The 16,507-nt window shown below is 32.8% G+C and overlaps 2 protein-coding genes and 1 pseudogene across 2 annotated transcripts; all 3 read right to left on the bottom strand.

Moving 5' to 3' along the window:
• Positions 1-169: 169 nt before the first annotated feature.
• LOC140834411 (protein NRT1/ PTR FAMILY 1.2-like) lies at positions 170-3,070 on the bottom strand (annotated as a pseudogene).
• Positions 3,071-7,216: 4,146 nt separating this feature from the next.
• Positions 7,217-10,036, bottom strand: LOC140834410 (protein NRT1/ PTR FAMILY 1.2-like). Its single transcript, XM_073199273.1, has 4 exons — positions 9,789-10,036; positions 9,399-9,616; positions 8,349-8,896; positions 7,217-8,097 (listed from the first exon to the last, which is right to left on the bottom strand). The coding sequence occupies exons 1-4, from the start codon at positions 9,892-9,894 to the stop codon at positions 7,269-7,271; spliced, it is 1,701 nt and encodes a 566-aa protein (XP_073055374.1). The 5' UTR covers positions 9,895-10,036; the 3' UTR covers positions 7,217-7,268.
• A 3,394-nt stretch (positions 10,037-13,430) lies between these two features.
• LOC140834409 (protein NRT1/ PTR FAMILY 1.2-like) lies at positions 13,431-16,030 on the bottom strand. Its single transcript, XM_073199272.1, has 4 exons — positions 15,811-16,030; positions 15,398-15,615; positions 14,587-15,134; positions 13,431-14,372 (listed from the first exon to the last, which is right to left on the bottom strand). Exons 1-4 carry the CDS (start codon positions 15,917-15,919, stop codon positions 13,544-13,546), a joined length of 1,704 nt encoding a protein of 567 aa, XP_073055373.1. The 5' UTR covers positions 15,920-16,030; the 3' UTR covers positions 13,431-13,543.
• Between the last annotated feature and the right edge of the window lie 477 nt (positions 16,031-16,507).

Here is a 16,507-nt window from a genome sequence, read left to right as displayed (position 1 = left end):
AATGAAAGTGAAACACGTGTGGTCATAAAAAAAAAAGATATTTTAGGAATTTTAAATTATAGACATAATGTAAATTATGTAATAAAGAAAATCATTTTTAAAGATAAATTCTGGAAAAATCAATTTCCCTAAAATAAATTTTGGATACCATTATTAATGGAAATGAATGTTAAAAGTGAAGCCCGTATCATTACATTATTTATCACTACCAGAATTAAAGATAAATTCTGGAAAACAACTCAGAAGTCAGAACTCATCCTCTTGTTCTGCAAGATTTATTTCCCCTTTCAGTGGACCATAAACACTGCTACAAACAATGAAATACACCATATTAGCCATACTTAACCCCGCAAGAACCAAGTAGTAATAATCATAGCGACCCTTATCAATGTCGTTCGAAATCCAGCTCCCGTGCCCGCCAGTTTTCGAGATCACGTCGACACAATTCAGTATAGAACTTGCAACCAAATTCGCCAAAGCCAATCCAATCCCATTCAGTGTTGCTGCTATACTCCACATACTTCTCGGAAGTTCCGAAAAATAGAACTCGTTTTGTGCGATAACATTTAAGGCCTCGGCAAAGCCTGTGAGGCAATACTGTGGCACCAGCCACAATGCTGACATGTTAGCAGCAACTACTGTTCGTCGGATGCTTTCGACTGCAGCTGTAACCAGCATGGCAGTAAATGTGAGAAATATCCCGAATCCCATTCTTGTTTTAGAGCTGATTCGAACGTGACTCCCCCTGACTCTGGATGCTAATGGAAGAAATACACGGTCGTAGAGAATGACCCATATTATGATGGATAGCAACGCCAATGTGCTAAATGAGGCTGCAGGAAACTCAAAAGATGATATTTTTCGGTTCATTGACGCGGCCTGGAGTACTGGAAATGAGGGTTGGCATACGTTTACAAACATGATCATTCCTGAAAACCAGATCGGGATCACTCGTAGTAGTGACTTGAGCTCCTCGACTTGATCTACTGTGCACAGATTACACGAATTTGAAGCCATCCCATTTGCTGTTGTGTCCCACTGTGGATCTTTAACTACGCAAGCCTTGTTAAAAAAGCTGAAAACATTCGCAAATCCAGTTAAATTTCACGTGTTAACTCGTTCAACAGTTCAAAAGTTTAGCACTTTAATTTCAATGTTTATCCCCTTCCCAAGAATCCCTGGATCCACCCCTGACTCGATCATCTATTAGCTTAGCGCATGAAAGAGGGAAAAGGATAAATCTAATCATTCTGTATCTCATTCACCTGAACTTCCGACTGGGAGGAATATTTGACGAGCCGTTGTTGTGATGATACAAGACATCTGTTCTATCAGACAGTTTAAGATGCCGGTTTCTATAAGAAGCTACGACCACCTTTACCAAATTCTCTAGCAAGCTTGTTTTATAATCCGGTTTGATGTACCATGTGGAAGCGGAGAAGAACACGAAAACGGCAAGCAACATCAGCAACGCGGGGACGGCGAAACCAACTCTCCATCCCAAGTTGTCTTGAATGTAAACGACACATGTGTAGGCAAGAAGGACGGAGACAGTGGTGAACATATAGTACCAGCTGAAATAGCTATCTTTTACACATGAAGTCTTCTTGAAATTTCCTATCCGGAGTTGATTTGCACCGAAGGCTAAAGACGAGGATCGGACTCCCCCAGCTCCGATGGATATTATGACGAGAGAGCTGCACAGGAACGCAAACTGGGGGACCGTGGGGGAGCAGCTATGGGTGCTGGATTCATCACATGGAGGCGGTTTTGCATTTGTGATTACCGTAGTTAACCACAAAAGAATCATTCCCTAAATGATTATATTTGATCAAACAAGCATTTACTTGATCAAACACTGAATCAAATTTATACAAGTAACAATGAAATTATATAAAGTTGAACCCTTCACGTTTCCAATTCTATAAACATTAACGTGCAGCACAAAAAATATTTTAACGATCACATCATTTTACTGGATGACTCCAAGGCTGAAATTTCCCCACACTAAAAGAAAGGTTGCATTTGGAAAAAACAATTTCAAAAAAGTGATTTCAAATAACTCAATTTTGTTTATAATTAAACAAGTTAAAAATGTCAAGAGATTATTTCAAATTTTTGGATTTCAAAAGTGCCAAATAAGTTGGATGAACATAAATCTTTGATCTGAAATGGTTTTATTTGAAAGCCTCCCATCCAAATGTAGCTTTAAAAGAAAAAAATATATATAAATAAAACTCAACTGAGATTGACTCCATTCCCCTAGGAGATGATGATGATGACAGTAGTAAAAAAAACAGAGTATTTTGATCTTTCTGCAATAAGCTGAATATGTTCCATAGTGTCGAATGGAAAAAGGTTTCAAATTTTGTTCATAATTTTCATATCAAGTAATAAATAGGCAAAAAACAAGAAGTTTTTTTTTAAAAAAAAAGAAATAAAAAAATACCATAAAGCAAATTATGGATCCAACCCCGATGGCATAAAACTGGCCCAAGAAAGAATCTGCAATGATAGCCCATATAATTGGCATGAAATTTGTTGCAGACGACCAAAAAAACAATACTTTGACGCAGTGGTCATTCCCATATGATACTTTCCCATCAAATAAACTGTCATATTAGGAGTCAGTCCATATGTTGCCAGCTTCTCCAATCCTTCAGCCCCTGTCATAATTTATTAGCAAAACTTCAAATCACTAACAACCAAGAAATCGAAATTTTAAGCTTGATTGAGTAGTTTTCCTTATATATATTTAGTCAAAAACCAGAACAAATTCCAGAAATTTCAATCAAGAAACATAAATCAATGTGCATACTCGATAAATGACAGATACAGAAAACCCAACAAAAAAAAAACAATTCTTGAACAGTTCTATATATATTATTAAATTAAATTAAATTAAATTTTAGGGGCTTTAATCAGTAGATACAGCACTGATACCTACCAATGATAAAGGGCAACGTTCTGAAGCCACCCTTGTTATTATCAGCTTCATTTTTACGACTCCCCAACTCCAAAAGAGGCACCACTTCTCCTTCTTCTTCCATCATTTTCTTCTCTATTTCTGAGTTCCGGATTAAATGGGGGTTTTTTAATTAAATATTATTAAAATCAAATAAATTTATCAAAATATAACAAAATGGAGGTTTTTACCGATTTGTGACATTCCCTGGAATGTTTCCTCGGATTCAGTGCACATCGGATTTGTCCTATATATATATATATAGAATTTTTATGTTTTCGGGTGATTGTATTTGTACCGGTTCGCTCGATTTTTTTTTTTAAAAAAAATTTTAATACGAGAAAAATTTCTCAGATACAAATTTTATTATGATTATTTATTATTTCGGTTAACGATTTATCATATAATATATGGAGTAGATCTTTTGTGAGACAGTCTCACAAATATTTATTTATGAGACGGGTCAACCCTATCGATATTCACAATAAAAATAATAGTTTTTCATGGATGATCTAAATAAGATATATGTCTCATAAAATACGACTCGTAAGATCATCTCACACAAATTTTTTCCTAATATATGTATGTCATATTTTTAATCATTAAAAAAAGAGATCCCGTCTTTGCTTTAATAAACGAAACAATTTAAGTTAAAATTTGAACATTCTGATTACACCAAATAATTTTAAAAAATATTTTTGCCACAAAACTAATGAGAAACCGTTTCATGTTAACTTTGTGATGCATATATGTGACTTGACTCAACTCATGAAAAAATATTATTTTTATGTCAAAAATGTTATTTTCACTACAAATATGGATAAGATCAAAATAAACAAAAATATGTTTGAGTAGGTCTCTTCTGAGACGATCTCACGAATCTTTATCTGTGAGACAGGTCAACCCAGCCGATATTCATACTAAAAAATAATATTTTTAACATAAAAATTAATACTTTTTCATGGATGATCCAAATAAAAGATTTGTCACACACAAGATTTTGTCAATATTGTTATTGAATGAACTACACATCAGAATTATTTGTTACATAATTTCTCAAAATAATTTATTACAGTCAATATTAATTAAAATTAGGGGTGTTAACGAACCGAACACGTTCACGAACTTTTCGAGCCGATTTGAATAATATTTGGTTCGAATTCGAGCCGAACTCGAACATGTTCGAATATTTTTCGAATCGAATTCGAGCTAAAATTATATTGTTCGATTGTTCGCGAACTTTAGCATTATATTTAAAAAATAAATAAAATATTATTAAATATATATATAATATTATTACGTATATATATAATATATTATATAAAATATTTTTTATAAATAATATATATAATATTATTCGAGTTCGAATTCGATTCGAACTCGAGCCTCTGTTCGAATCGAGTTCGAATCGAAAATAATAAAAGTTCGAGTTTCGAACCGAGCTTCGAATATATTTATTCGAATTCGAGCTCGAGCTCGAATACTGAAAATTTCATAAATTCGATTCGATTCGTTTACAGACCTAATTAAAATACATTTTTCTTGTGTTTTTTGAAGCAAAGTCATCAATTATATTATCGTATGAGATATCCACTAATATGTATTTTTTCATGCAGACAATAACTAAACAATTCAATCTCTCTCGACTCATTGTTGTTCTCAAATTAAATCTGCTATTAATTTATGAATCAAATTCAAATAATGTTTTAAAAATTAATCGAGTCTCCTTTCCAAAGTGGGGCCTTGGGAAAGAGACTCCCCTGTAACGAACAAAAAATGTTCGCAGGTAGTTAAATGAATGTTTCAAAACCAAGTATGCATATTAATGAGTGCAAAATAAGTCTACAATAGAAAAACTAATTTAATTAAATTCAATTAATTAATCACCAAACATACTATATGATATAAACATCTAAGCCCTTTACCTAAATCGTTTGCCTATTGTGTGATTTTTCGTTAGTCCAATAATTTTTTAGTTTTTTATGACGTGAAAACTTGCCATCATCTATGTATTCATATATATATATATATATATATATATATATATATATATATATATATATATATATATATATATATATATATATATATAATTTTTTAGTTTTTTTATGACGTGAAAACTTGCAATCATTATCTATGTATTCACACACACACACACACACACATATATATATATATATATATATAAGTAGATTTTTTGCCAAAATTTTAATTTCTCGTCAAAATGTTATTTCTAAAAAAGAAATATTTATCATGAACATTGACATATGTGTATTGCATGATCACTTCAATTATTGTTGCATTGATTATCAATTAATTCAATTTTGAATTTAATTAATTTTTATATTAATTCAAATGTAATTTATGTATTCTAAATTTATTTATACAGTTTTTAATTAAACTTATTGATATAATTAATGTAAATTTTTTTATATAGTTTATGTTTTCAATAAAGTTTAATTTAATTTGAGTAAAAAAACAAAAAACATATATATATATATATATATATATATATATATATATATGTATGGATGTCTTATTTGAATTTAAAATTATAAATAATACAATATTACATATTATATTAAAAAACAATTTTATTCTATTTATATTAATAAATTTATCTACTCCAAAATTGAATTCTGAAATGACTTCTTTTTTCAGCACCATATATGAGTTAAATCCTTCCAAAATATAATGTTCGTTTAAATTTATATTTGTTCGTTGTTATGAACTACCTACATATGGAAACAACGAGAACAACAAGACACTTTGAAATCTGTCTTTTATGATCGCGAAATAAAAATAGTATTCATCTATTTGAACAAAATTTTAATTATTACTTTTTACTAATGTGATAATTTTATTCTATATTACAAAGTTCATGGATACATGATAGTATAAAATTTTCTGTAATGGAAATTATTAAACCAATTCTAAAGAAAATAAGCATCTTATCAGAAGACACCTTATAAAATTTATTCACATTGTTTTAGAATACAAATAATAAATGTTAACTAAATAAATTTTCTGATTTATACATAATTTACTTATGATCAAATGTTTTATTTTTCTTTCGGAGTTATAGAATGTTGTGTATATTATGAAGAGATTTTATAAATAAAATCACAACTCATTTGGATAAAGATGTTGATGATTATTGTTATCATTCAAATGTGTCAAACACGTGTCATTTCACAAAATTGTTTGTGAATGTAGATTTAGACGAAATTATTGACTTGTTTAAAAAATATTTCTCATTAATTTATTGAATTAGATTTAAAAATATATTTTTTTATCACATGTTAAAAATTAGTAATATATAGCTTCTCGAAAATTAAAGAATTAAATATGTATTAAGGTTGGTGGACGATATCAATACACTAAACACGATAAGCATCATGACATTGTCTTAGGTTAACACAATCTAAAATTTTTAGATATGACTAGTGATTATTAGCTAAAAAAATTAATCGACATATGTTGTATTTAAAGTTATTTAAAATTAACGAAAAATATGTTTTGTTTTTATTTTTTAAAATTATATTTTTTTCAATTTAAATACATTCATTTTCATTAATTTTTAATAATATCATCCCGTACATCGCACAGGTTAAATACGAGTTAGGTAAACTCTCAAGTTAAATAAACCGTATTGAACAAGTATGAGAAAGTGTTGGTATGAGAATCAAACTCCCGACTATAAGCCAAACACTTACGTATTAATCAACTTAGATACCACCCTTTGGAGCCTGGTCCAATAATTCATAATATTCTGTAGCGTTGTTATGAACAGGAAAGATCAATGCACACTATTTATGGATAAGTATTTATAACTATTCATGAATTTATATAAAAAAAGAGATCTAATTTATATACTGGAAATAATGTAGAAAATAAAGCTTATCACGGTTCGTAGGAACCACGGAACCGAAACCAAAATCACCTTTAAAAAACCAGAATCGAAACCGGTTCAATTTAAAAACCAGAACCTTGGGCTTACTGTTCGTTCCGCTTTCTACAACAAGAAACTGGAACTGTGAAAAACTGAAAGGCGATCATTTTCTTAAAAAATAATTGACCAAGATTATTTCATAAATTTCTCCGTTAAATTATGCAATTAAATCATTTGATTCATATAAATTAAATTTCCCCGTACTGAGATCATTTTCTTAAAAAATAATGACCAAAATTATTTTATAAATTTCCACATTAAATTATGCAATTAAATCCTGGTACAAAAGATAAATTAAAAAAAAAACCCCCACTTCCAGAATTAAAGGAAACAAATTCAAGGAAACAAGACTCAGAACTCGTCGTCCTGTTCTGCAAGATTTCTTTCCCCTTTGAATGGACCATAAGCACTGCTACAAACAATAAAATACACCATATTCGCCATACTCAACCCCGCAAGAACCAAGTAGTAATAATCATAGTGACCCTTATCAATGTCGTTCGAAATCCAGCTCCCCTGCCCACCTGCTTTCGAGATCACATCGACACAGTTGAGTATAAAACTCGCAACCAAATTCGCCAAAGCCAATCCAATCCCATTCAGTGTTGCAGCTATACTCCACATACTTCTCGGAAGTTCCGAAAAATAGAACTCGTTTTGTGCGATAGCGTTCGAGGCCTCTGCAAAGCCTGTGAGGCAATATTGTGGTATGAGCCACATGGCTGACATGTTGGCAGCAACTACGGTTCGCCGTTTGCTTTCGACAGCAGCTGTAACCAGCATGGCAATAAATGAGAGAAATATCCCGAATCCCATTCTCGTTCTAGAACTGATTTCCACGCGCTGCCCCCTGACTCTGGATGCTAAGGGAAGAAACACACGGTCGTAGAGAATGACCCATATTATGACCGATAGGACTGTAAATATGCCAAAAGAGGCCGCAGGAATCTCAAAAGACGATATTTTTCTGTCCATTGAAGAGGCTTGGAGTACTAGAAATGAGGGCTGGCTTACGTTTACAAACATGATCATTCCTGAAAACCATATCGGGATCACTCGAAATAGTGACTTGAGCTCCTCGACTTGACCTACAGTGCACAGATTACTAGAATTTGTAGCGATCACATTTGCCGTTGTGTCCCACTGTGGATCTTTAACTACGCAAGCCTTGTTAAGAAACCTGAAAACATTCAACATACCTGAAAACATTCAACATAAAGTTCTGGCTTTCAGCGAGGTTTGATCCAGTTTTAGGTGAATTTAAAATTTCATGAGTTAACTCGTCCAATAGTTCAAAAGTTTCGCACTTTAATTTCGTTGATTATCCCCCTCCCAAGAATCCCTGGATCCACCCCTGAGTCGCTAGTCTATTAGCTCAGCGCATTAAAGGGGGAAAAATTTATAAATCTCATCACTTTGAATCTCATTCACCTGAGCTTCCGACTGGGAGGAATATTTGACGAGCCGTTCTTGCTATGATAAAAGACATCTGTTTTATCAGACAGTTTGACATGCCGGTTTCTATAAGAAGCTACGACGACCTTTACAAAATTTGTTACGAAGCTTGTTTTACCATCCGGATTAATGTACCATGAGGAAGCCGAGAAGTAGACAAAAACGGCAAGTAACATCAGCAACGCTGGGACGGCAAAACCAACGCTCCATCCCAGGTTGTCTTGAATGTAAATGACACATGTGAAGGCAATGAGGATGGAGAAAGTGTAGGACACATAGTACCAGCTGAAATAACTATCTTTTACACATAAAGTTCTCTTGAAATTCCCTTTTCGGAGTTGATTTGCACCGAAGGCTAACGCCGAGGATCGGACTCCTCCAGCTCCGATGGAAATTAGGCCGAGCGAGCCACACAAGAAGACAAACTGGGGGATCGAGGGGGAGCATAAATGGGCGCTGGATTCATCGCACGGAGGCGGTTTCGCATTTGGGATTACCGTAGTTAACCACAAATGAACAAGTCCCTACAGGGATATATTTGATCAAATTAAACAAGCTTTTACTAGAAATACTGTATCAAATTCATGTATGCAACACTGAAATTATTAAAAAAAAACTGAATCCTTCACGTCTCCAGTGCAATTTTAAACATTGACGTGCGGCACACAAAAAAATAAAAATTTACAAGTTAGTGTGTGACTCGAAGGCTGAAATTTTCCCACAGCCTAAGGAATTGCATTTGACAAATGAATTTAGATTTGGGAAAAAATATATGAGAGAAGGATTTCAAAAGTCAACTTATGAGACCGACTAACCTCATTTGATAGCAGAATTTAGATTCTGCTATAAGTGTTAATTGTCTCATATCGGTTGAATAAATAATCTGAGAGTTGTATATATGAGCTTGGGGTTGAATTAGATCTAAATTCTAATATTAACTTCTTCCATAATCTCGAACGGAAATTACTAAATAGCACTAAACAAAAAGTGATTTCTTATATATAAAGAAGAAATAAAAAAAAATACCACAAAGCAAATTATGGATCCAAATCCGATGGCATAAAACTGGCCCAAGAAAGAATCTGCAATGATAGCCCAGATAATTGGCATGAAATTTGTTGCAGATGACCAAAAAAACAATACATTTGACGCAGTGGTCATTCCCATATGATACTGTGCCATCAAATAAACTGTCATATTTGGACTCAGCCCAAACGTTGCCATCTTCTCCAATCCTTCAGTCCCTGTCATAATTTATTATAATAATAAAAAAGAAGAAGTAAAACTTCAAATCAATCGACACAAATATCATCCCTTGAATCCCATTTTTGAGTCAAAACCAGAACAAATTTCCCAGTGATTATCTACTGAAATAATCTCAAGTATCAATCAAGAAACAGAAACTAGCTAGTGTACCAATGATAAAGGGCAAAGTTCTGAAGCCACCCTTGTTATTATCGACCTCATTGTTACGACTCCCCAACTCCAGAAGAGGCACTACTTCTCCCTCTTCCTCGATCATTTTCTTCTCTATTTCTGATCACACAGATGTGCGTTTTTTATACAAGTACGAGAAATAGAGTTACATATGACGTAAATCCATGGTGACAGCGATGAAGGAGACATGGATCTTTTATGTGGAGTACAAGTGTAAATAACATGAACAGATGTTGACCTTTTGGATTGTACGTGTGTCTTCCAAACCTGGAGGCCCTTAGAATTTGGTTTTATTGTGTAGTCATCAAGCATACATGCTACTGATCTACTATGTTCTTTGCCACGCGACATGAAATTTAATGTGAGATTTGATTTTTAATATATTGATTTTTTATATAACGACAGATTCGATGTGGAAGTAGTCAAAAAGTCACATCAGCCTCTAGGATACATAGGAACGAACCCTCGCGGCCGGAATTGGGGAGCTGATCAAGGGACCAATTGTGTCGATAGGCTAGCGTGGTCTGGGCGTGTGGCAAAATTTTCTATTTCCTCTACTTAACCTTTTTTTGAGAATATATCTACGGTCTCACTAATCTTTATATATGATACAGATCAACTCTGTCGATATTCACAATAAAAAATAATATTTTTAACATAAAAAATAATATTTTTTCATGGATAATCCAAAAAAAAAATCATCTCACAAAATATCAGGTGATTTTTTTTTTGGTTTGACAAACTGGTATGTGATAATTTTTTAATATTAAATAAAAAGTGAAAGTTTCTTCGTACAAAAAAATAATAATCTACATTTGGTGACCATAAATGTCGGTGATCATTCTTCGTATACAGGGCATACTTTGATTATTGGCATAGGATGTGGTTTATTAAATTTGTATTATATGTATGCTCATAAAAAAATTGTTATGTACAATATGATTTGACCGGAGTAATTTTTTATATTAGTGTTTTTAGAAAAATATAAAGAGTGATAAAAAGGGAAATCTTGGAAAATAAAAAATACTTAATCTTCATTTAATTTAAAAAAACGTAAAAATCTAGTTAATAATTTTTTCTTTATATAGACTATCGTATCTCAATGAAATATTTATTTATTTTTATATATAATTTTAAATTTGTAAATGATCATATCATCTATAAAATAAATAAAAATTTTGGGAAGTATTTTAAAATTTTCCAGTTTCGATATAATCTATATATCTATTATATGTAAATAAGATATTTATTTATCTGTATCAACACTTTTAAAATTTTAAATTATCATATCACCTTTAATAACGTTTCACAAAAACATTATTTAATGTTAAAAAAGTTTAATATGTATGCATATATCGCATGTAAAGAGATGCTAGTTATAATAATAACTAGATTACAAGATCATCCGACCCATTATGTACATATAAATAAATTATTTATTATAATATATATGTCGACAAGTAATGTTTATATAAAAGATTTTGGAGATTATAATAAGATTAAGATTTCTAGAGGTGATTTTTTAATAAGGATTTTGACGATTAATTAGAACTAGTGCTCACTTGCATACATATTAAAAAAATTTGACGTTATTTTTTTTTTTGAATTTCGAGATATTATATTAAAATTTAAATCTTTTATAATAAATTTTTTATTTTTTGGGATATAATATATTTATATTTACTAAAATATGTATCAATAAAATATATATTTTGTAATTTGAAAAAATAATATTTTTGGTTTATCAAAAAAAAAAAAAAAAAACAAATCAGGACACCAAAATTTCTAAGGCCTTCAAAGTAGGTCTCTTATGAGACGGTCTCACGAATCTTTATCTGTGAGACCGGTCAACTCTACCGATATTCACAATAAAAAATAGGCAAAAACTTGTGTGAGACGGTCTCACGGGTCATATTTGTAAGACAGATCTCTTATGTTGGTAAAAAGTAATATTTTTTCATGGATGACCAAAATAAGATATATGTCTCACAAAATACGACCGATGATATAGTTTTACACAAGTTTTTGCCCAACTTTAATGAAATGATGATAATTATCGTCTTTCACACGCTATATGTGCATAAATATTAAATTTTTTTGGTATTAAATAATTTTTTTTGTGAATTCGATATATTATATTAAAATTTATCTTGTAAAATATTTTTTATAATATTTTTTTTATGTTATGAATGATATCATAATGTTTATGGACACTCAAGGACTTCGGAGGCGAATCGGGTCGAGTCGTAACGTTAAGTTCTGGAATACCCCGGACCAAACTAACCTGTATATGAATGAATCAGTGTGTCCCCCGGGCTTTAAAAAACCCTACCGTGGACTCATTGAGAAGCTCTGCGAATGAGTCTTGGGATATTGATATCGTCAAGGATCTTTCCAGCGATCGAGATCAAAGGCTAATACTATCCATTCTTCTAAGCCGATATGATTGTGAGGACGATTGGTTGTGTCTTGATAATAATAGTGGGGTTTATACCATGAAGAGTGGATACAAATTAAGCTCTCTCATAGATATCATCCAAAAAAGTTGGGGGATCCATTGGAAATCTGTTTGGTCCATGAAAATCCCAGCAAAAATCCGAAATTACTCATTCTGCCTTCCTACAATGCGAGCACTAAAACTTCGTTGGGTAAATGTGACTAAGTGGTGTCCCCTTTGCCATAATGAATCAGAAGATCAATTCCATGTTTTGCATGCTTATTCTTGTTCGTATGTCATTAATGTGTGGTGTCTTTCTTCCCTTGGCAGCAACTTTGGGGATGTGAGATCTTTTGTTGATCGGTGGAGTTTGGTCGTGTCCACAAGAAGTGATGGTGAGGTTGAAATTATAGTTAAAATGTTATGGAGTATATGACAAAACAGGAATTATGCCGCTACTATTAGAAAAATGCTCATAAACAACGGATAAAAATGGTTGCTTACAAGAAAAAAAACTTTGTGGAATATAGTGTTATTAAATCGTTGTCTTTAACGTGAAAAACAACGGTTAAAAACTTGTTGTCTTTTTTTGGGAAAACAACATTTATATGGTGTTTCACAGAAGTGAAAATCGTTGTCCTTGATATTGAAAAACTATTAAAAACAACTGTCATTTTTGTGTCAAGATATTCTTTGTTGTTTACCTATTAATTAAACATTGAGTAGAATGTCATTGAACTATTAGTTACAAATCTATTTTGAACATATATAAAATGTATAAACATGTCAAACCAAAAAAAACAATTATTATTATAACATATAAATCAAAACAATAACTATTTTTAAATATCAATCAATATTTACATAAAATTTATGTTTATATAAATTATTTTACAAGATAAACCATAAATTATAATTAATATATATGAGTTCAAAAAAAACTAATTAATTAATTGACTCCACATCTATTGATTACTATTCACCTTTGGATGCACTTGGACGATGCCTTAATGAGATCAAATAGATGGTCATGATCGATTTAGCTCATAAGCGTGGTTGGATCAAGTTAGTACTGGAAAGGGTTGTTAGGCTAGTTAAATATAGAAATCTAATTTTATAAGAAAATTTGGGTTGAAATAAGTATAATTTAAAATTTAATATAAAATAAAATTTATAATGTCCGATATTGGGAAAATATAGCTCACACATGCAGCCTATCCCTCTGTATTTTAACTATATTATTAATCAGTTGCCACTGCCAGAATATATACAAGAGAGAAATTCTGGGAAACAAGACTCAGAACTCATCCTCTTCTTCTGCTAGATTTCTTTCCCCTTTCAATGGACCATAAGAACTGCTACAAACAAGGAAATACACCATATTAGCCATACTCAACCCCGCAAGAACCAAGTAGTAATAATCATAGTGACCCTTGTCAATATCGTTCGAAATCCAGCTCTCGTGCCCGCCTTCTTTCGAGACCATATCAACACAATTCAGTATAAAACTCGCAACCAAATTCGCCAAAGCCAATCCAATCCCATTCAGTGTTGCAGCTATGCTCCACATACTTCTCGGAAGTTCTGAAAAATAGAACTCGTTTTGTGCGATAGCGTTCAAGGCCTCTGCGAAGCCTGTGAGACTATATTGTGGCACCAGCCACAATGCTGACATGTTGGCAGCGTCCACTGTTCGCCGAATGCTTTCTACTGCCGCTGTAACCAACATGGCAATAAATGAGAGAAATATCCCAAATCCCATTCTTGTTTTAGCACTGATCCGAACCGGCCGCCCCCTGACTGTGGATGCTAATGGAAGAAACACACGATCATAGAGAATAATCCATATAATGGCAGATATGACCGTCAATGCGCTGAATGAGGCCGCAGGAAACTCAAAAGATGATAATTTTCGGTTCATTGATGCGGCCTGCAGTACTGTGAACGACGCCTGACAAACATTTACATACATGATCATTCCTGAAGACCATATCGGGATTACTCTTAGCAGTGATTTGAGCTCCTCGACCTGATCTACCGTGCAGAGATTCCACGAATTTGTAGCGAACCCATTTGCTGTTGTGTCGTGCTGTCGATCGTTAACCATGCAAGCCTTGTTAAGAAACCTGAAAACATTCAAAATAAAGTCCAGCAAGGTTAGTTTTAGATGAATTTAAAATTTCATGTGTTAATATTTCCATTCAAAAGTTTTGCACTTTAATTTCATTGATTATACCCCTCCAAAGAATCCCTGGATCCACCCCTTACTCGCTCATCCATTAGCTCAGCGCTTGAAAGAGGGAAAAAATGATCAATCTCATCACTCTGAATCTCACACACCTGAGTTTCTGACTGGGAGGAATATCTGATGAGCCGTTCTTGTGATGATACACGACATCTGTCATATCAGAGAGTTTGAAATGCCGATTTCTGCAAGAAGCTACGGCGACCTTAACAAAATCCGTTACTAAGTTTGTTTTACTCTTCGGTTTGATGTACCATAAGGAAGCTGATAAGAACACAAAAACGGCAAGCAACAACAGCAAGGCGGGGACGGCAAAACCAACTCCCCATCCCATGTTGTCTTGAATGTAAACGATACATGTTAAGGCAACTAGGATGGAGAAAGTGGTGGAAGCATAGTACCAGGTGAAATAGCAATCTTTTACACATGATGTCTTCCTGAAATTTGCTGTTCTGAGTTGATTTGCACCAAAGGCTAAACATGAGGATCGGATTCCTCCAGCTCCAATGGAAATTAGGCCGAGCGAGCTGCACAGGAACACAAACTGGGGGAATGTCGGGGAGCAGCAATGGGTACTGGATTCATCGCATGGAGGCGGCTTCGCATTTGGGATTACCGTAGTTGACCACAGAAGAATTGAACCCTGCAGTAGTATATCAAACAAGCATTTAGTTCACTGAAAATTATTTAAAATAATTGGATGTTTCTAACAATCAATGACAGGAGACAATAAAAGCCTTAAAAAATCCAAATCAAAGTTTCATCTATGATCAAGTTCAGAAAATCACGAGTATTTTCAACTGTCTTTCTCGCCAGTTTTTCAACGCATCCAAAGGAAAAAAAATCGAATTTTGTTCATATCAACTAAGTAGGTACTAAACAAGAAAGAAAAATAAATAAATTTACCAGAAAGCAAATTATGGTTCCAAATCCGATGGCATAAAACTGGCCCAAGAAAGAATCTGCAATGATAGCCCAGATAATTGGCATAAAATTTGTTGCTGACGACCAAAGAAACAATACATTAGATGCAGTGGTCATTCCCATATGATAGTTTCCCATCAAATAAAGTGTCATATTTGGACTCAGCCCAAACGTTGCCATCTTCTCCAATCCTTCTGCCCCTATCATTAACGTATATACGATAAAAAAAGCAAGTAAAACTTCAAATTACTATCCATAAATATAAATGAGGGGATAAAGTCATCCCTTTATTTCCATTAAGTAGTTTCCCTAATGTCAAGTTTCGATCAAGAAACAGAAATTAACGTGCTCACTAGACAAGTTACAGATACAGAAAATACAACACTGATACTTACCAAGGATAAATGGCAAAGTTCTGAAGCCACCCTTGTTGATATCATCATCACCACCACCTTTGGTACGACTCCCCAACTCCAGAAGTGGCTCTTCCCTTTCTTCTTCCATTGCAGAGCACAGGATATGTATTTTTTACATAAACAAACAAAATAATAATAAAGGCGGCCGGCGGGGATTCAGAGGAAATCAGAGTAAAGCAAATACATGTAAGCCATTGAGGACTTGTGTGCAACCCAATGCATGTGTGACTAAAATATTAAATAAAAAATGACTGTTTGGTTCATAAATTTGCAGGCCCTGTCAATTTCTCTTTATTTGATAGGCACACCAATTTTTTTATATAATGTATAAATCAAATATGAAATTCAATTTTCAATATATTAGATTTCTATATAAATTGTGATTACGTTTCATTTGAAATTTTTAAATATTTTTTTGCGTTTTGTTTTTATTATAATTTTATGTTTGTCCCGATACATTCATGAAATTCTTCCTGTACAAACCATCGAGTAATATGTACTATAAAAAATAAAAAAATAAAAAAAATTGTATTCTTCTCACCCTAGAGGTTTTGTGTGGACTTCTAATTTGAACAAAATCACTCTAACCCATATAAATCAGTGTTTTCAGAATTAGACTGGACTGACTGGCTCGACCAAGAATCGGCCATGAGTCTGGTTCCGAAATTTTTAAGAA

This window comes from Primulina eburnea, chromosome 6 (assembly GCF_022965805.1).
Source record: "Primulina eburnea isolate SZY01 chromosome 6, ASM2296580v1, whole genome shotgun sequence".
NCBI lineage: Eukaryota > Viridiplantae > Streptophyta > Magnoliopsida > Lamiales > Gesneriaceae > Primulina > Primulina eburnea.
This window is presented reverse-complemented; position numbering and strand designations above follow the sequence as displayed.

Bases quoted from the DNA above. Each gene is read 5' to 3' on its own strand.
- LOC140834409 (XM_073199272.1), bottom strand. From the start codon at position 15,919: ATGGAAGAAGAAAGGGAAGAGCCACTTCTGGAGTTGGGGAGTCGTACC. The intron at 15,616-15,810 runs GTAAGTATCAGT...CGTTAATGATAG, and splicing joins AACTTTGCCATTTATCCTTG to GGGCAGAAGGATTGGAGAAG. The intron at 15,135-15,397 runs GTAAATTTATTT...ATACTACTGCAG, and splicing joins GAACCATAATTTGCTTTCTG to GGTTCAATTCTTCTGTGGTC.
- LOC140834410 (XM_073199273.1), bottom strand. From the start codon at position 9,894: ATGATCGAGGAAGAGGGAGAAGTAGTGCCTCTTCTGGAGTTGGGGAGT. The intron at 9,617-9,788 runs GTACACTAGCTA...AAATTATGACAG, and splicing joins AACTTTGCCCTTTATCATTG to GGACTGAAGGATTGGAGAAG. The intron at 8,897-9,398 runs GTATTTTTTTTT...ATATCCCTGTAG, and splicing joins GATCCATAATTTGCTTTGTG to GGACTTGTTCATTTGTGGTT.